Source organism: Marmota marmota, unplaced genomic scaffold (genome assembly GCF_001458135.2).
Source record: "Marmota marmota marmota unplaced genomic scaffold, marMar, whole genome shotgun sequence".
Taxonomy (NCBI): domain Eukaryota; kingdom Metazoa; phylum Chordata; class Mammalia; order Rodentia; family Sciuridae; genus Marmota; species Marmota marmota.
The window spans coordinates 6,428,440-6,449,941 of record NW_026000229.1 but is presented as its reverse complement, the minus strand read 5'-3'; the positions used below and the strand labels follow the sequence as shown (position 1 = coordinate 6,449,941).

Genomic DNA, 21,502 nt, shown 5'->3' with positions numbered 1-21,502 from the left:
TTTCAGTACAGCCAAAAATTGGAAACAAATTAAGTATTTGATATTAAGGAAACAATTTAATAAATTGTAGCACATCAGCCCAATGGAATGTTTGTATCCATTAAAAGTGGTAATTATGAAGACTATATAAAATGAAAAGTGTTTGTTGTAAAATGTCATAGAGCACCAAATAATATGATCATAACTTTTAAAAATTAACCCACAAAATGGTAATATGCAAATAATTTCTGTATTAGAGTGGTAGTAATTATAGGTGATTTTGAATTTGTTTGAAAATTATATCATAACATTCACAAGGTCCTGGGTTAAATCCCCAGCAACACACACACATACACACAAAAAAAATTTTTTTTAAATTATGATATCTTTTCAGTGAAAGAAAACAAAAGCATTAGAGATTTTTGGATCATTTGACATTGAATTTCTTGAAGGTGCAGGTTTCCTTAGTTACTCATCTCTATAGTCACCTCCTCTGGCATAAATTATAAATAGCTCCTATTTCATGCTCCTCAGCTTTTGCACACACTGGCTCCTCTGTCTGGACTGCCCTACTCCTGGGAGGCAGTCTGATACAATGAGGAACTTCTGCATTGTGAGCTGCAGATGACCTATTTCAGAACTACCTGAGGGATCCTCATTAAAAGTGTCATTTCCGTACCTATAGAGTTGGAATCACGGGCAGTGAAGCCTGGGAAACTGCATTTGGAGCAGCCCCCTCAGGTGGTTCCCACATAGAAAAATCTGAGGACTTTTGACAAAGTGGTTAAAAATTAGGCTTTTTGTTTTGTTTTAAATTGTTGATGGACCTTTATTTTATTTACATGTGGTACTGAGAATTGAACCCAGTGCCTCATACATGCTAGGCAACTGCTATATCACTGAGCTACAGACCCAGCCCAAGAATTAGTCTTTTAAGTCAGATAGAACTGGGCTTAAATATGTTGCTTAGCCATATATTAGCTGTAACTCTGGCCTGCTTACTTGCCATTTGTAATTCTAGTGTCTTATTTATAAAATGGAAAATAATACTTCATTCTTCTCAGAGCCATTGTACAAAAAAAAATTATAGGAGTTAATATAGTGGTGGATATGGTGTATATAGTGCTCAGAGCATCATTTGGCACAAAGTGAAGAATTCAGTAAATAATAGTTATTTTTTCCTCCATTCTCTTCTCATGTACCTAGAAAGTTTCTATCAGTTCTTAAACAATCCAGTTGTGGTTACCTGTGATAGCTGATAGCTGTTTCCTATATCCCCACAAGGTACCTGGTGGACTTCTCTATCGTATTCTGTCACAATAAGTTGTACAATTCAGCAGTACTACCATGATACAATCTCAGGAACATGCTTCTCCTCCCCACTATCACATTTGACCTTCTCCATGATAAGGATCATGGCTTGTTAATTCTTATGTCCTTAGCATATAATATCGTGTACATAATGGGCATTTGATAAATATGTCTTAACCTTTCAAAAAACATAAACTATAAAAAATATTGTGGTATTTGTCTGGGTTTATAGAAATACCTGAATAAGTCAAAGATCTTGCCCTCAAGGAGCATTGTCTCCTGGTGGGAAGATAAAAACGACTTTCAAACAAGATCATAATGAAGGGTCAGAGTGATGTAGAGAGATATAAAGATGGATGAAGATTAATGGATAAAATATTTTTAAAAAGTGCTAGGGGGGCTGGGGATGTGGCTCAAGCAGTAGCACACTCGCCTGGCATGCGCGGGGGGCTGGGTTCGATCCTTAGCACCACAGAAAAATAAAATAAAGATGTTGTGTCCACCGAAAACTAAAAAATAAATAAAATTAAATTAAAAGGGCTAGGGATGTGGCTCAGCAGTCAAGCGCCCCTGGGTTCAAAACCCCGTACCATAAATAAAAAATAAAAGGGCTGGGGATGTAGCTCAGTATTAAAGTGCCCCTGGGTTCAATCCCCCCCGATACCCTGCCCCCGCAAAAAAAAGATTGTACCAGAATTGGAGTCTTTGAATTATGAGTTCAAGAGGTTAGACTAATGGGGCATGGTGTTATATGCCTGTAATCCCAGCTATTCCAGAAAATGAGGTAATAGAATTGAAGTTTGAGGACAGCCTGAACAGCTTAGCAAGACACTGCCTCAAAAAATAAAAAAAGGCTGGGAGATAAAGCTCAGTCGTAGAACACTTCCAGGTTCAACCCTAGGATTGCAAAAATATATTTTATATATACATATATTATTAAAAATTAAAACTAAATAAAGAGACTAGGCTTTATTTTGTAGGAAGCCATTAAGGATTTTTACTTTACTTTTTTTTTTTTCTTTGTTTTTATGGTGCTGAGGTTCACCCAGGTCCTTAAACACAATAAGCAAGTGTTCTACCACTGAGCTACACCCCCAGCCCCATGCTATTTTTAAAGAAGATCTCATAAAATTAATGATTTTGAAAGAAAACTGGTGGAAGAAACTGGAAGACTGGAAATGGCGAAGTTATCCATTATACTGTTGCAATATCCAGATAACTAATAATGGGACTCTGTAATAAGAGAGAAGAAAGGAAGAGGCAGGGTGGCTCAGGGACTGAGGAAGGCAGTAGTGTCTAGTGAGTGGCTGAGTGTGGGATGAGAGCAGCATTGCTAAAATTTCAAGGTAGAACAACCGCAAGAGAATGGTGATGCCACCAACTAAAATATGAATCAGGAAAAAAAATACAGAAAGAAGAGCTCTCTATGGAACATAGAAATGGGTCAGCCAAGTGGAGAGAAGCCCAATAGCCAGATAAAACTTTGAAGATGGTATTCAGAAGAGAAGGCAAGCCTAGAAATATGGTTTCTTAGTCCTAACTAACTTTATTTAGTTCAAACTTTAGTATATATGAATATATATGAGATTGTATATATGAGATATAGTATATATGAGATTTAGTATATATGAGATTGTAGTAGGAGAGTCTATAAAGTGGGGAAAAAAAGCCCTACGTGACCCAAAGCCCTAAGTGACCCAAAGCAGAATCAGTTGGAAAGAACAGGGTCCCACAGGCCTCCATGTCCATGGTTATAGAGGACTTGAACAGAAAGAGGACTCAGAAGAAGTCAAGAGTTCAATCTCTGGTAAGTCTCAAGAAAATATTGTCTCAATAATAGTGAGGATGGATATCCAAGCAGAGACAGGGAAAAGGGAATAGGGAGGCTGGGAGCACAAAGGAAAGGCCAAATTGATTCCCAAACACTATTTTACCTGCAACTCCTGTTTCTGTCTCATCCATGTCTTCTTTTATCCTCTCATCACTTTGGCAAACCACCACCCAGCAGATTAGACTGTCTGTCTCTGTGGGCTGCATGCTGGCTGGCCTCCAGCCCTTAATTTCCCTGCTTTCTAAATAAAACTGAACATAAACTTAAGCATGAACTTAACTTTCCTGCTCTCTAAATAAAATCTACCTTGCTTGTTTCTCCCTTTCAAAAATCTGACTAGCCACTGACCAAACCCATAATCCTCACAGTAAACAAGTCAACTTTAGAAGGGCCTTCACCATTCTACACAAGAAGAAACTGAGGCCAGAGGCACTTTTGCACAGGATCAGCAGCTTCATGGCAGGCTGCCTCCTGACTGCTTGGTAGAACCTTTCGTATTAGTCACTGTAGTCAGTAAACTGACCCTGCTGTGCCTCAGTGTTGTTCCTGGATGGATAAATGACAGCAAGCAGGGTGGACACTTTTCCCCCCATTTCTCTCATGAGATCATTTTTTAACAAATGCTGCCTTGAGAGACCACATAATAAATTTAGATAAAGTTACTTTAAAGAAGATGGCTAAAAATCTCATGTAAGTAAAAAGTATAACTTTCTGGTTTTTGGTTTTTTTAATCCCCAACAGTTCCAAATTGGAGTAGTAGCTATCTTGTCATTTTAAAGTAGTCCAGGTCTTTGTTTTCAAGGATAGGGCACAGAAAGCTCAGTGAAGATACATACTTCCCTATTACAAGATTGGGGCTACTCGCTTTCTTCCAGCTACACCAGAATCTGTTAAAAGCTGTAATAAAGTAGAAATGAACTGTGGAGACCAGCATCTTTTATTGCATTTTTGACTCCAGAGTCTCTGTTTATCTTATTTGGGTGGATGCTGAGAAAGCAAGACACTAAATGAAAAAGCATTAAAATGAATAACTGTGACTGGTAAGAATTTACAACTAGTTCAGTCTATCTACATAGGCAATTAATTACTGGCTTAGTGGTAAGGAAAAACTAGACGGGAAACCACTTCCACTTTCATAATTCAGCACAAACATGCCCAACATTGAAACTTTACAGAAAGCAATTGATCAGCATCCAACTGCATATATGCATAGCCGTCCTAGGTTAGTGTCCACTCCATTTCATGGCTCAGAGCATACAGAGGTCCCAAAGAGTCTCAGCTGGAAAATGGTTTATTACAAAGAGGTTTGGGGTGCTCAGTAAACTTGGAATCAAAATGAATTGTCTAATAGGAAAAGGAGCCATGCCTTTAATTAATGAGATAAAAGGACACTGGGAATTACAAATTTTGATTCAAATTAATTGAATTCCTATTCTGTACCCTGAGCTGATTAGTGAGCTGCTCTGTGCCTCAGTTTCTTCTGTATGAACATACTAAGGCATCATTCTGTCAGCCTAAATAACTGGCTCAGGAATACAAGTTTGATTTTCTTTTGATCATATTCTGAGGGAGTGAAAAGATTCGATGAATACAAGTCACAAATAAAATGATAAAATTTTATACAATTGCCTTCTTGAATTTCTTAGGCTCCAAAATGGGTTTCTTGGGTATGTGAACATTTTTGCAGCAATTCAAGCTGTAAAATACCTGACCTACCTGATAGGTCTTATGGCAGTTTCCCACGATATGGAATCCTGAATCATTTGGGCCCAGATCACATTTTATATAACCAACATTTAATCCTTTTTGAATGTAGTTGCAACAGCATTGACTGTAGGAGTCTTACCCGTATAGTTGCAAGTAAAGCAGTACTCCTCCCAGGAAGATCAAGAAATGAATGCAACTCGGTAATCAGCCTATATTCCTAGAGTGAGGTAATATCAAATACTGGGTATCAGTTTAGAAGGTTTTCACTCTGCACACTCTCCTGTTTGCATTTGTGGTTTTGTATAATGCAGCAGAATAGCACAGATGGTTTAATGTGCATGATCGTCAGTGTTTCTCATTTTTATCTCTCTACAATTCATTCCCTACAATATCCATCCCTCTTAAGGTTCACTGAGGCATTGTAAAATGCCCAGTATGAGATGAAAATGAGGTTCCCTGCTGATAAAGTAGAAGTAGGCTGAAGGCACACTGGGCCCATAATAGAAAAATAAAAGCTAATGTAGACCAATTTTGAAGAGTCCTGTATTTTGTAATTATTGCTTTCTTTGGGGGAAAGGAGAGAAAATTGAATGGAATGATGAAGAATCATGTCGTTTTGTTTAGTTTTTGTACAGTGCAAACTCAGTGAACCTCTAGGGCAGCCTGGACTCTGCAGACAGCCTTCATTGATTGAGTTTTACTCATTTGTATAGTCAGGTCGTTCATGAGTGAGTATCTGTTATTCAGATTGTCTGCCATTGCCCCTGCCCTATTACCTTGCCAATTTCCATCTGTTTCATAAAAACTGTTCATGTAATCTAGCCGCTCTGAGTAAATAAACCACATGGCCACACTGGACTAGATGCATCCTTTTCTTAGTATTTTGTATAGGTATATTGAACATGCACCATGTGCCTTGTCCTGTGTTAGAACCTAAAGATACAAGTGTCTGCTCTTAAGATAACAGTGTGCTAACTGTAATAATAGAGATTAGAAGTAACACAGAAAGGGGCTCTACGGTTTAGCATTTTCTCTAACAGAAATAACACCTGAGAAGAGTGTAAATGAAAAACTAGGAATCCGATGAATCTCTCAGGTGAAGAGAAGGAGGAGGAGTGAGGGGCCGTCTGCGGACAATTTAGTATGTTAAATGCAAGTGGAAAGGAGATGGGAAGTAAAGCTGAGACTGAATGTGAGGCCAGGAGCTTTATCCTGAGAAAATAATGAAAAGAAGTTTAAATAGGCAAGTGATAACACGTGGAAGGTATATTTGAGGAAAATCACATGAGAGGTAGGGAGACCCATTGAAAAGCTTTTGTGGTAGTTGAGGCAAGTGATGGGACCATATCCTGTCTTTTCTTTCCCTGCTGCTTATAACACAGCTTTACAGAGTCTTTAAAAAAGTTAGCTAAGTTGAGGTTCTTATTACAAACATAAATGCTTGAAAATGGCAAATTTGCCTCAAAGGTATGCAGAACAGTTGCCATGAGCAACATAGAAAATAATCCCCTGGACTGAAATGCATGTTTGAAATTAAACTTTTTAGACTGGGTATAAGGAACCATCATCAAGCTCCATTTCCCTGCTAAGATCAGGCTTGTGTGTCATGTGCTTTGACCTGGATCTAAGAAGGTCTCAGAAGAGACTAATTTGGCTCTGATTTGGGAAACATGGTTTTTCATTCTGTTTTGTTTTTCCATTGCCCAACAAATGATCGTTGGTAGTTAAAGAGCCCCCTTCCCTGTATTTGGCAATCTTATCAGATTGCTTCGGGATGCTGTGCCTTACAGGTAGAAGTACTGAGGAGCAGTCAGAACTTGTGAACACTCACTTGGTAGGAACCAGTATTTCTCCTTTCTCTTCTGTGACCTCACTGATCTTTATTAATGCAAACAAGTGCCCAGTTTCTCCTTGAGCCCCCATTTTTGCAACAGTACATTATTCACATGGGGGGAGGGATGTACCTACCAACTGCTAACTGTTCCTTTTGATGTTCCTCTGACTCCTCTGAAGAGTGGCTCCAGCAGTGAGGTCACCATGCCCAGGATGAGCTTCTTGTCCTGTTCATGCTTTTCTTGTGCAGTGTACCCTTTGCATTAATTTACCATCATCACCTTCTTAGAACCAACATTTTTCCAGAAGGAGGACTGTGGTGTATTTTACAAGAAGGTTTGCCCTTCACCAGAGCCTAGTTTTGTTTCCATGCACGGTTTACAAGTAAATGAGGCCTGGATGTTGATACTGCAGCTCCCTCTAGTGTCTCTGTGGCTGAGGCTCTCATAGTGTTTTTCTTCCCTTTCAATGAATGTAGACAGGGACAGAATCTGCCAAAACACGCAGCATTTTAAGTAGGTTTTTCCACACATAGTTAAATAGAAGGTGATTTTTCTTCCATTAGAAAAGGGAACCTTGAGCTGGGGGTGAAGCTTAGTGGCAGAACACTTGCCTAGCATGCATGAGATCCTGGATTCAAGCCCCAGCTCCCCAGCAACTCATACACACACACACACACACACACACAAAGAAGAAGAAGAAGAAGAGGAGGAGGAGGAGAAGAGATTCTTACATGAAGATATGAGACCATTTTATTCCTTTTTTTTTTTTAAGAGAGAGAGAGAGAGAGAATTTTTTAAATATTTATTTTTTAGTTTTTTGGTGGACACAACATCTTTGTATGTGGTGCTGAGGATCGAACCCGGGCCGCACGCATGCCAGGCAAGCGCGCTACCGCTTGAGCCACATCCCCAGCCCCCATCTTATTCCTTTTTTAAAAGTGGAGCAAGCCAGGCACAGTGGCACATGCCTGTAATCCCAGCAGCTCAGGAGACTGAGATAGGAGGATCGCAGGTTCAAAGCCAGCTCAGCAATGAGTGAGGCACTAAGCAGCTCAGTGAGAACCTGTCTCTAAATAAAATACAATATAGGGATGGGGATGTGGCTCTGTGGTTGAATGCCCCTGAGTTCAATCCCCGGTTACCCCTCCACCTGCTCCGCAAAAAAAACCCAACTGGGGAGACAGCCTAGGAGTCCTGTGGAAATCATTCTGTTTGGAAAGTGGTCTCTTTCTTGAGATTTCTCTGGTTCAATCCATCTACCCTTTCTAAGGAAAGAATGTGAATTCCTTTCAAGAAAGATAAATGAAAATGAGAAGCCAAGAGAAGTTACTTTGATCCCTGGTAGAGAAAATATTGGGTAAGAAAAGGGAAAAAAAAAAAAACTGGCAATAAGAACCCTGTCCATTTATTCTGGAAAGAGTGGCTTGTTTTCTGAAATAACTTTTGGACTAGAAATTTATCATCTGAAGTCAGGTCATTTTGAGTTTTTTTTTTTTTTTTTTTTTTTTTTTTTTTTTGCTAAACTAAAGGAGTCAAGTTATTAATATTTGAAAAATGGCTACTATGTGATGCATAGAATAATATAATTCTCCTACCTAAATTAACATCATTGCAGGCTCCATAATAAAGATTTATGAGATACTCATTGTGTGAAATGCTATTATGGAAATCTCCATAGGTCTGTGTTTGGGTTATAACTGGTTTTGTGGTTATGAACCAATTAAAAGCCCGAGTATTTTCCTCTCTTTTACACTCCAGTCTTGTCCCATTTTCTTTTGCCCTTAAACTAGAGCCACCCATTATTCTTCAACCTGTCTGTGTATTGTAAAAATGAAGAGATAAGGAAGTGCTGCCTACTCAGGTTGGCTATCTAGGCAGACCATTTTCCTTCAGAGCATCCAACATGGTGAAACAATTTATCATTTCTTATTCGTAAATCACTTTGATCCTTTATCTCAAGTTGATCGGTGAAGCTGAACATAAATTCTGGTTGTAGTATCCATGTTCTTATCTACACCCAGAGTGCTGGAGGACCTTATAAAAACATGTGTGTCTGTGTCCATGTGTATCTAATAAAATTAGAATATCACAATCAGAATATCTTCTCTGCTTCTAATGTTAAATTACCAGGTTGTGAGTTCTCTTCAGTGTGACTTGGCATAATAAAAACTATACACTTGATCAAACCATTCATTCTCTTAATCTGAGGTTGACCTATCTTGGACTAGAACATTTGCTGGTTTGAACTTGTTAGGGCTGACCCTGGCACAGATGTGTTGACCTTTAACAGTTGCTCATTGGCTGCCCTTTATCAAACCCACTACTATGGCAAGTGACTCTCAGGACTCTTGTTCTCTTTTAAAATTATATCATCACTTTTAACATTTGCCAGTTGTCATTATAAGTGTTAAATTTGTACAACTTATAGTATGCAGATGTATTCTACACACTTGATCCTATGTAATCTTCACAACTGCCCTGTGAGGTAAGTTTTAGTATTTTTTATATTGTTTCCCTTATTAAGACGATTGAGACCCAGAGAAGCAAAGTGAATATGTCCAAGGTTACACAGCTAGTGGCAGGACTATATCCCTGGCCACCTAAGTCCTTGATGAGTGTCCTTTCTACAACACAATAGCTGGAGTTTAACTTTCAGTGTCATTCAGCTTAACTCAGTGGTATTTGATAGACTTTTCAAAGACTGAGGAGTTGGAACCCTTGAACTTTCAGTCTAGCAGGCAATGTGATATTGAGTAAATTATTTAAACTGGCCAAGAGGTTAATGGCGCCATGTGTCAGATCCAACTCCTATACAACTAAATTATGGCTAGTATAGAATTTTTAAATACCTGGTGACACATAAACATGAAATATTGCCAACAGTACATTACAGAAAGAATTCATGTGATTGATGAACATATAGGATTATATATTACACTGCATGTGCTAAGACTTTGAGAGCTTTCTAAAGATAGTATTTTCTGAAAGATATATGATTGAACTTGAACTCCCCTGGGGACATCCATTTCAAGATCAGAAGTTTGCTTTTTTAAAAAAAGAAAGAAAGAAATGCTTCATGTAAAGCATTTTTCAAACTCATCAGGTAGATAGATACGTACATACTTATTTCCATAGCACTATTCAGTGATAGCGAGTCTTAAGTATAATGAGTCCAGTAAATGAGAAGGAGATGCCCTTGTCCCCTGAGACTCCCTTTCTTTTCTTTTTAACATCTATTTGAATGGAAATCAGAGCATGCTGCTTCTCAGAACTGGGGACCCATCGGCATCATCCTAAGAAAATGTACATTTTTCTTTTTAAGTAAAAATAAGTAGAAAATCCTTTTTTAAAAAATTTGCTCCTTTCTGAATTACTCTTAGAAACAGGCAGTGTCCACACTATGGAGAGTGCTTATTGCTGGGAGACTTTGGTATCTGAAATGTGGTGGTGTCCTGCTGAGGAGGAAGAACACAGCATACACTGTGAGCAGGGTCATAAGGGGACCCCTGACCAGGCTATGATAGCCTGTGCACTGGCATGAGAGACCGTCTTCCACAATCAGCCTCTCTATCTCATGAGGATAAACCCATTTGGCTGGTGATTTTACTTACTTTTTGCTTTTCTAGCCTTTGAGACTAAAAATACTTGTTACAGTATATGGGACTCTTGGCTGATGTTTTTGATCCAAAAACTGCCTTGATCCATAACCACTTGATAAAGTTCTTTTTCAAAGCTCTTCTGCCTGAATATTGGGCATTAAATGAGACCTGTTTAGAGAAAGTATAAAACTCAGAATCCTACCGCTGAAAGTTGGTTTTATTCTGACAAGGTCAGACACATGACTCTTTACCCCTACCCTGCCAATGAACTGTGAGTGCCAGAGTTGTGACCATGACAGTGACTGAAAAGTTAAGAGAGCCTGGCTTACAGGGCCAACCGTATGTCACACTCCTAACCAATAAAAAATTAACATAAAGGATGATGGATTATAAAATAAGGTATCCTGGCCTACATTAAGAGCCACGTTTGGCCTGCTTTATAAATCTGGGCTGTAAACCACTATGGAAAGTAGGTAAACCACTGGGCTGTAGGTAAATCTGGGCTGTAAAGTAGGTAAACCTGGGCTGTAAACCACTATGGAAAAACCCTTTGACCACTTTTCTCCATGCCTCCCTCCCTCTACTCTACTCTCCCTAGCTTCTGGTAACCACTGTTCTCTCAACTTATGTGAGATCAGTCTTTTTAGATTCCACATATGAGTGAGATCATGCGGTTGTCTTTCTGTGCCTGGCTTGTTTCACTTAAATGATGATCTCAGCTCCATCCAAGTTGTCACAAATGACAGAGTTTTGTTCTTTTTTATGTATTTACACCACATTTTCTTTTCATTCATCAGTTGGTGGACACTTAAGTTTCCATTCCTTGGCTATTGTGAATAGTGCTACAGTGGACATGGAAATACAGATGTTCCTTTAACATTGTTGATTTCATTTTTCTCCCATTCTGTAGGTTGTCTCTTCACTGTTGTTTTTCCTTTGCTGTGTGGAAGCGTTTTAATTTAAAATAATCTCATTTGTCTGTATACCTATTGGATGCATACCCTGGAATGGGATTGCTGAATTATGTCATGGTTCTACTTTTCATTATTTGATGACACTTCATACTGTTTTCCATAATGGTTGTACTCATTCACATTCCCAGCAACAGCTGGGTTCTCTTTTTTCCATATTCTCACTAGCACTTATCTTTTGTCTTTTTGATAGTCATTCATTCTAACTGCAGTGAGGTGATATTATGGTTTGATTTGCCTTTCCGTAATGATTAGTGATGTTGAATATTTTTTCATATACCTATTGGCCATTTATATATCTTCTTTTGAGAAATGCCTATTTACGTCGATTGCCCATTATTAAATTTGATTACTTGGTGGAGTTTTTTGTTGTTTATTTTTAAGTTGTATTTTTATTTATTTTTGCTCTTAAGTTGTTGCATTCCTTATACAATCTGGATATTTGCCACTTGTCAGATACATCGTTTGCAAATATTATCTCCTATTCTGTAGGTTGTCTCTTCACTGTTGTTTTTCCTTTGCTGTATGAAAGTGTTTTAGTTTAAAATAATCCCATTTGTCTGTTGTTGCTTTAGTTGCCTATGCTTTGGGGATCTTTCCAAAATATTGTTGCCCCTTTCAAAATCCTGAAGAATTTCCCCTGTGTTTTCTTCTAGTAGTTTCAGGCCTTACATTTAAGTCTTTTATCCATCTTAAGTTGATTTTTGTAACCGATGAGAAATAGGGGTCTAGTTTCATTCTTCTGCGTGTGGCTATCCAATTTTCCCAGCATCAGGAAAGAGACCCTCAGCCTACTTTGAGGGGTCAGTGTGAAGACTAGAAATAGTACATAGAGTGCAAAGCACAGTCTTGTGTGTGGACAGCCATGAGAAAGTGTTACTACCATTATTACTGTCACTCAGCATGGAACTTCTAAGACCTTATCTGAAGACTCCACTGTTTGTTCCTAACCAAGTTAAACCTTCCAAGTTAATCCTTTTCAGTACATCGTAAGTCTGGTTGTGAAAGTGTGGGTCTCATATTATCTTGCTTGCTTTCTTTTTTCAGATCTGTAAGAGCAAAGCTAAAGAATCTCAGCAGTATTATCATAGCTTGGCTGTCCGGCAGAGTCTGGCTGTTCATTTTAACATCCAGCAGGACTGCGGGCATTTCCTTGCTGAAGTCCCCAATCGTCTGCTTCCCTGGGAGGATCCTGATGCCCCTGAAAAGGCAGAGGATGAATTGGAAGACAGCGAAGAAGAAGTGAAGGGAGAAACTAATGGAAAAAACTCAGAGGCCTGCTCTGAAACAGAGTCATCTCAGAAAGACAGCCAGGGAGTCACAAGCAGGAAGCAGAGAAGCCATGTTGTGGTCATCACCAGAGAGGTTCCCCATCTCACTGTGGCCGATTTTGTGAGAGATTCTCTGGCCCATCATGGGAAAAGCCCTGACTTGTATGAGAGGCAAGTGTGTCTGCTGCTCTTACAGCTGTGCTCTGGCCTTGAGCACCTCAAGCCCTACCATGTCACTCACTGCGACCTACGCCTAGAGAATCTGCTGCTTGTCCACCACCAGCCTGGCGGAGCCACCCAGAGCCTTGGGCCTGCAGAGCCCAGCCCCACCTCATCTTGTCCCATGAGGCTTATTGTGAGCAACTTCTCTCAGGCCAAGCAGAAGAGCCATCTGGTGGACCCTGAGATCCTCCGGGACCAGTCCCGCCTTGCCCCCGAGATTATAACAGCCACCCAGTATAAAAAGTGTGATGAATTCCAGACAGGCATCCTCATCTATGAGATGCTGCACCTGCCCAACCCCTTTGATGAGAACCCAGAGCTAAAGGAGAGGGAGTACACCCACGCAGACCTGCCTCGCATCCCTCTCCGCTCCCCCTACTCCCGGGGCCTACAGCAGCTGGCCAGCTGCCTCCTGAATCCCAACCCTTCTGAGCGCATCCTCATTTCCGACGCCAAAGGCATCCTCCAGTGTCTGCTCTGGGGCCCCCGCGAAGATCTCTTCCAGACATTCACTGCCTCTCCAAGCCTAGCACAGAGGAACACCCTGCTCCAAAACTGGCTGGACATCAAGCGAACGCTGCTGATGATCAAATTTGCTGAGAAGGCCCTGGATAGGGAGGCAGGGATCAGCCTTGAGGACTGGCTTTGTGCTCAGTATCTGGCCTTTGCCACTACAGACTCCCTCAGTTGTATTGTGAAAATCCTGCAACACCGTTAATGTGGCCTGGATGCTGCTTTTACTACATTTCCGTGTTCTTCATGATTCCCCCAGTGCTGCCCCATTATACAGTTCAAAGAAAACAGAGAGACAAACCTTCCATCCCTGTCCATAAACAGATGGGTCCATCAGAAGGCTATCACAACTCCAGATCAAGTGACAAGCGGGGTCTGTTTTCACTTTGCAAAATTCAACTGCACAAACATGCAGTTTGCTTCCCTTGGAACATCTTTCATCCCAGTAGTCCCCCAAATGCAGGTAAAAATGAAAATGCACCTCTTTGAAGGGACAACTCCTGTGGTGTGAACTCAATGAACTGTGGCCAGCTCCTCCATAATTCTGAAGATCACCTGTCTTTCTATAAACAAGTATTTATTCTCACTAGCAATAGTCAGATGTAACCAACCTCTGCCATCATCCCGTAAATCTTACAACAGACTCCTTCTTCCTTTAGGTTATCAATAACTGAGCCTTTGCCAGGCAGACTTGCATCCTTAGCATGAGTCCAGTTTTGGTTACCAGGGACTATATCTTTGTTCCAGCAGACAGTAGAAAGAAAAAGAGCAATCCCTACACTTTAGGTCACAGACCCATTTTCATTTCTATTATCAATAAGTGTGTGCACTGCACGGAGGACAGCTCTAATAGCCTCCCCTCTGCTGCCACTGCCTGGTTCTCCTTCACCTCTGCTCAGTCCCCACTTGTCGATGAAGTTGGTGTTTATCAGCCACTTGCAGCCCATTACAGAGCTGACCCAAGGTGATGTCACCAGTGCCTCAGCAGGGTGGAGCACAGTTCAGAGCTTATAAATAGCTGGCAGGACATGAGGAGATGATTTTCTTGCATGTGCAATTCTCTAGGGGCCACCAGGGAACAGAGTTTAAAGTACTATTCTTTGATTACTGTCAGAGCTGTCAGCGTTGGCAGCCAGGGCTGGCAATGTCTGATCAGAGTTTCCCCCGAGCAGTAATTGGCCAGCTTCCTTCTATCAGTAGCCAGTGTTAACTAGTCGACCAAATGCTGTAGACAACAGCCCTGAATGAAACGGCTGTCAGCTTAGCTCTAAGATCTGCTTAGATGGCACTGTGAAGCTGGCTACTTGGATAGCCAGAAGGCAGGGGACAGGGAGAAGGCCACTGATGAGACGCTGACCCTACCAGAGAGACCTCCTCTGGTATAAGTGGCACATTGCTCCTAGGACTCTCAAATGGCTCTGGAAGACAGCTCACATGAAGGCTGACTGCTGAGGCTGTGGCTGATAGTGGCTGGGCTCCCTGCCAGCCATGCTCCTCTCCCGTGGATGTATGTGCAATCTTTGTATCTATTTTTTAGCTGTATATTACATTGTCTATGTTGCAACCTCACCTGAAGCGCGATCTACAGAAACCTTCCCCGTCTTCTCTCTGCACATATTTGCGCTAAGACAAGTGTTCCTTTCACCTGAGTGTGTGTGTGTGTGTGTGTGTGTGTTTGTTGTATACAGAACTGTGAGTATTTGTTTACTTCAACCTTGAAATCCCAAGAGTCACTCAAACGGCATGAGTGTGTGTACAAGTGTGTGCTTCTGTGTGTGTGCGCACACATGCTGGAAATAGAAGACAGGCCAGCCTGTGCGGCAGGGTTGACAGTAGTGTTCTCTGCACCTAGGTGGCAAGGAAGCCTGGGGCCCTTATCCACCAGCACAGAATTTTCTTAAAGCCGAGACTGATTGTGCAGTATTACTTAGATGGCATATTAGTGGCCTTGGAAATTGCTAAACTTTAAACGTTTGTAATAGCCTTTCAAGTGATTCACCTGTATCAAAGAGGATCAAGAAAGCAGAAGAATGTATTTTATTGTGCTTTTTTTTTTTTAAGAGAATGACATGTGAGGCTCCACATGAGGATGTCCTTGTCCTCCCAGCCAGTAGTATAGGACTCCCAGGAAAGAGGCTGGTGGGCCCACAGAAGAGTCTTGCCTAGGAATGGCCATGGAGTGGGCATGCCTCTGCAGGCCAGCAGTCCACTTCCTCAGTGTCCTGTGGCATGGCTGCACCTTGCCTGGCAGGCTTGTGTTTGGTTCCTCTTAGCATAGCCCATGTGCACATAACTCCTTGCCTAATTATGCACTGAACTGGCAGCACAGACCACTGCCCATGTCAGCCAGCACATTCCTGCAACCCGCGCCCCCCCCCCAACAGTTTGCAAATTGAGACATACTTTCTCAATGTCACTCTCCTGGTGCCTTGCCCATGTAAATTTGAATGTTGACTATTTAATGAGGTTACATATTTAATGCAGAATGTTCCCTGGTCCCTCTGTTTGTTCTGTCTCTGGGTATCTTCCCCCACCACCACCAATCTGTTATGACTGTGTTCAGCCTTCTCTTTCATTCCACAGTAGAACAAGCACGGACACCTCACTACCACGGTCTTAGAGCACTGGTGACTGAGCACCTCTTCATACTGCACATAGTTAGTACTATTTCTACATCCATGTTTGTGAAGGGCAAAAGAGGAATGCCAGCTAGTCAGAGAAGGGCCTCAGGCTTCCCAGAGACAGGTGGCTACATTAATTTTCTCTGGGTGATGGCCAAAGAATGTGAGGGGGAGGGAAAGAGGGTGTTACAGGTCAGAACAGAATAGAGAAAAGAACTGCATTTCTAGGTAAGCTGTACAGCAGATGGTCCTCAGAATATTTTTCTGAAATAATTAAATTCAGTCATTCTAACATTATCATAAATATTTTACATTTTCATTTTAATTGTGGTAGGAACTTTTAATTAATTCATCCACTGAAAAGAAATCCTACCCTCTGTAGAACCAACTACACACACATTTAATATATATATAATATATTACATATTATATAACATATAATATATATTATATATATATATGACTTTTGGATTGTGACTAGTATAGCACTTTAAGTTTTCTCAAGTAACATCAAGTTATTGTCTTCAATATTGATTGGAAATCTTTTTCTTTTCTATTGAAGTCTTCAGTATAGATCCTTCTGTTTATGTTGAGAGTTTGAACAACTAAGCCCATATTGGAATTTTTCCTTAAGCCACATGAGCATGAACAATCTCTGACACATTTGGGTGCTAGAGAGAGGCCAGTGGCTAGAGCAACCAAGAACAAGAATGAATGTATCTCAGAGTGCCTTGCTGGAGTGGTAACCTTGTCTTGAAAGGAAGAGGGTCCAGGGTGTTCCACAGAAAGAGTGAGGACTGTGAAATCCTCCTGTGCCCATGGAGGAGAGTCCTTTTGATATGTGCACACTAATATGAAGCACAGAAGCTAATCAGGAAGAATGACAGCAGGATGAGAAAAAGAGCAATTATGAACCTGTAGATCAACAATATGAGAATCACAAATGAGGTCCACCAACCCTAAGGCTGAGTTAGGACTGGAAGCCAGTGGCATAGCAGTGAGTTTCGGGATTTGCCCTCAGAAGGTGGACTGGGTGAATGGAGGGGCACAAACATCCCTCCTACCTGACTACTGATGTTGATGGACGGAAAAGAAATACACCAGGGTTTAGAGTCAGAGCATCTCCATTGCCAGATTAGGCCCGTCTACTTCCAAACGCAATAAATACATCTGTGAACACAGAAATCTCTAAGCCAAGAAGTCTCAACCTGAGGAATGTTAATGATATTTCTGGGAACTACCAAAAATTGTATTTTAAATTCTCTAATATTATAAAATTTTCATGAGAGAACTTTGGGGCCCACTAGATAGTAGGACCCAACATTATCATAAATATTTTTGATAATATTTATCACCCTGCTCTCCAAATTTGAGCTGTAACTACTTTGGAACTGGGAAGTAACCTGACATTTAATTTTGCCGGTAACAAGCAATTAGGATTCTCCCCTGCCCTTTATCAGCAGTGATCTGGAAAAAAAATACAGACTAGTCCCAGAAATTTGGATGGATTTAGGATCCCACACTGTATTTCCAGTTATTTAGATGTATAAGCATGAACATACTTGGAGAGGGGACAAGCGGAACTTGACTCCCTGGGCCAACACTGGCATTGCTTTTCATCCCCTCACTAGTGGATAAGGATTGAAGATTCTGCCCGGTCGAATCAGTGAACAGAATGGCTACCTGCAAAACTGGTTATTGGATTTACCTCATTGGAGCTCATATACTCAAAGGCCCAAAGCTCTATGCTGAGACAAACTCAAGAGCTGCTCTTACTGGAGAGTGCACTGAAGTCCAGGTGTCCGTGCTCACAGCAACATCGCAGGTGGGGACTCCACGGACCAAAAACGATGCCCTGGGGAAGTCAGAAGAGGCACAATACAAGATCCTAGACAGATTATACCAAAGAAATCAAGCTTTTTTATCCCAATGCTTCTCCAATGAGGAGGCTGAGGTATGACAGATGCCAGGGGAGGGAAATTCACACACATTCCATGTTAGGGTATTCAGCTGATAAATCCATCCTTTAAAAAGCACCTACTTTTTTAAGCAGTCCATTTTGTATATTAGAAGAAGATGATGATGAAGATGGTAGAATCCTGGAGCAGACAGTGAAGTCCCTGGTATCTAGGGAGAAGGTTTTTCAGCCCTATAGCACGGCTGTGGCTGTTGTCCAGACCTCAGTGTGGGAACTTCATATAATGCTGAGAGCTGACGTTTAGGGGTTTGGGGGGGTTGTTTGTTTGTTTAAAGAGAGTATAGTTTCAATAGGTTTAAGAACTCTTGAGAAATTTCTTAACATATTGTACCATTTTTATAAACCTTCCTGCAGAGGTGTTTACCATTCAGCATCACCATCATTTAGTATTTATAAGTGCCCAGAATGTACAAGGTGCTATACAGCTGTTACACACTCCCTCTCTGCAGCTGTTTGAAATTAGAATAGATGTTGCATCAGCCACTGCTGGAAGCTTTGCCCGCCTAGGTGGGCCGCAGGGGCCTGCATTCCAACAGCCCTCCCACACTTCAGCGCTGAGAGCCTCTTAGTCCCTTCCTGATCACCTCACCCATCCCACCCGCCCCCATGGATTTTTTTAATCAAGGAAGTTTCAGGGAATCAAAAGAAGTCAGAAAATTTTTTAACCTAGCAGAACTACAGAGCTATATATTTTGCTATGAATATTATTGTAGTACAGAAAATCCCCTTTGCCGTTAGTGTGTGCTATAGCGCGTGTGCGCACTCTGGATAACTTGAATGTTGGACCAGCCCTGTGGCTTCAGGGTTGTGTTGCTGAAAGGTGAAACCACACTGCACCAGGAAGCCTGCTCAGATACTACCTGGTTATCCCTTCCCTACCAGTTCTCTAGAGGATTGTGTGTGAATACACTGGGCTGGGATTTTCTGTTGATGATATGTAGGGCATTTTGGCATGAGATGAAGGCAGAAGCAAGATGTCATCCATCTCACTGATTTGAATCATGACGGTCCTCATTCCGATCTCTCTTTAATTCTCCATGGCATTGCCCACACTCTATATTTGAAAATCTTGTTTCTTTTACTCTTTGTAGAGCTTAATCTTCCTACTTTCATATTTTAGAGTTGTATTAATCATAACAGGTCCCCTTGGCCAGGCGCCGACCTTTGGTTTGCTGTGGTACTTTGCTGTGTACTCTGTGGCATCATGTTACTGTGTAAATAAATTCATTTTAATATACATTAAAAGCCAGTCTTTGAGCACTTGTCTTTTAACTCTGCCACACAGACATGCTAGTGACGGTTTGATTGCACACATTGTTGTCTTGCCCCCAGGATGGACACATGTCCTTAAAACAGGAAATGGTAGCTAGTAGTCATCATGCCCTCTGTCCTCTGGAACCTCTTCCCCTCCTCTGACATGGACTGCATTTTCTCTTCAGTCGCTCTCCAATCTGAGAAAACTGGGCTTCAAAGAGGAAGTGGAGGCTTTCTGCTTCCCTCAGCCCTCAAAAGACTGCAGGTTTGCTGTGTGAGGTTGCCCCCTGCTGACTAGTCACCTGTAGGCCTCCTGGGTTTGTGCTGCATGTGAGAGGCTTGGTTAACCACCAGATCTGGCTGACTCTCCCAGTGGAAATCACAGAGCTGTGCAGATCATATGAGCAGGGGCAGGGCCTGTACGGCATCATCTACAGAATTCACACACGCCTTTGACCTGTTCTGTAAGGTGCGCGGTCACACGCCTGTTCCTCACAAAGGCGGACAAGCTAATTGGTGGAAACTGCAGAGCAGAGAGAGGAGGCCACCTAGCTTAAGCAGGAAGAGCCAGCCATCAGCAGTGGTAGCAACAGCTGTCACATTATTAGCATGGATGAAAGTGCAAGTGTGCACACTTTAAATTTAGAACACTGTTCTAAACTACAGTGGACGCCGCCTCCAACCCACTGTTTCCTGCTATTCTTCACTGGCAAGCAAGCACTCTGAAATTTGCAGACATTGGGGTGTTTTTTTTTTTTTTTCAATATTTTTTAGTTGCAGTGGAATACATATTTTTTTTTTTAATGTGGTGCTGAGGATCGAATCCAGCATCTCACAGACATTAGGTGAGCGCTCTACCATTGAGCCATAACCCCAGCCCCTCCAGACATTGTTTTTAAGACATATTCCAGAAGAGTAACTGCCAGGCTCAAGTTTTGTGTTATTGAGGAGCAAAACGCATACTGGTTTGGACCTAAAAATTGTGTTGCCCGGGGCCTAGGAGAAAGGGTCAGCAACAAAACCAACCAGACAAGCCTGGGGACACAGGCCCTTCCTGCTGGTGGAGAAGAGCCTAGGGGATGGCCCACACAACATGCAGGTTTCTGGGGGTAAGGAGCTGAAGAGGTAGATTGGGTGGTCTTCACTAGGTTGGGTGGCTACCTCATGAGTGGCCACCCCAGGGCCCTAAAAGGATGTGGGCCAGGGCATGGTGGGACCAGTTTGGGGTTGGCTTAGCCAGACTCCAGGGGAGGTAAAACAGACTAGAGGAAACCTGAGCTCCTGTTCTTCAGTGAGACCACTTTGTCTTAAGGGAAGAGAGCCTGGAGAGAACTCCTCTCCCCTCCAGCACCACCGCCCTCCTGACTCGTGATGGAGCACTGACACCTGCATGGCCTTTGGCATCACATGCCTGCAGTGACCGCTTTCAACCCCACAAACATTCTTTTTGCTTTGTGTTGTTTTTTTCTTTTTTTAATTGTTTGTTTTGTTGTTTTTGGTACTTGATATGTAACCCAGGGGTACTTTACCACTGAGCCACATCCCCAGCCCTTTTTGTTTTTAATTTTGAGACAGGGTCTCACTAAGTTGCTGAGGCTGGCCTTGAACTTGAGATCGATCCTTCCTGTCTTGGCTTCAGGAGCTCCTGGGATTACAAGCCTGCGCCACCACACCCGGCCACACAGATTCTTGATTTCTTTCCTACCTCAAATAAACTGCTCTCCAAAGCCCATCAAATTATGCTTCCTTTCAAGTGAGCCTGTGCTCCACTAGTAAAGGAGCTTCATTAGTGCCTTAGGAGCTAAGAACTGCAGTTGGCAGATCACAAATTGTCGTTAAGAGCAGCTCAAGGCAATTACAGCTGAAACTTAAAAACTGATTTCATACTAGGGCGGGGGGCAGCAGTGGGGAGTTGGCTCCAAGACCCAGCTCTCTCAGATTCACAAACTCTTAAGAGGAAAAAGGCTGCTTGGGCACAACTCAACTTCCTGGAGGTCCCAGATAACAGACCCACATTCCAAGGACTGCTCCTCTGCCCTCTGGAAGTTGCATAGAAGCAGCCAGTGAGTGGCAGTGGTCCAAGTCTAGGTTTAGGAATCCAAGCAGGGGTGCTGGGGTGTAGCTCAGGGGGAGAGTGCTTGCTTAGTGTGTGTGAAGCCCTGGGATCAATCCCCACTCCTGCAAAATTAATAATAATAATAATAATAGTAATACAAGTAGGGCTGGGAGGACTTCTATGGAATCCACCAGCAGGAGTATCCGGGGCCTCTACAGAAGGAACTTGCCTGCCAAGAGGGGAGTGGAAGGACTCTGCCCCAAGGGGCAGTGCTCTCTGAAGTACTGTCCCTAACCACCATCTGTTACTCACTAGTCCATGCTTCAGCTGGAATCAAGGGGAGAATGAAAACCT

General features: G+C 42.0%; 1 protein-coding gene across 9 annotated transcripts in view; it reads left to right on the top strand.

The window, feature by feature from the left end:
• Window positions 1–19,083, top strand: part of Peak1 (pseudopodium enriched atypical kinase 1) — a 262,298-nt gene extending 243,215 nt beyond the window's left edge. For all 9 annotated transcript variants that reach the window (XM_048793226.1, XM_048793222.1, XM_048793220.1 and 6 more), the window contains one exon: window positions 12,281–19,083. In XM_048793226.1, coding sequence (XP_048649183.1) covers window positions 12,281–13,444 — 1,164 coding nt within the window. In that variant the 3' untranslated portion in view covers window positions 13,445–19,083. The remainder of the gene's footprint in view (window positions 1–12,280) is intronic.
• The last annotated feature ends 2,419 nt before the right edge of the window (window positions 19,084–21,502 follow it).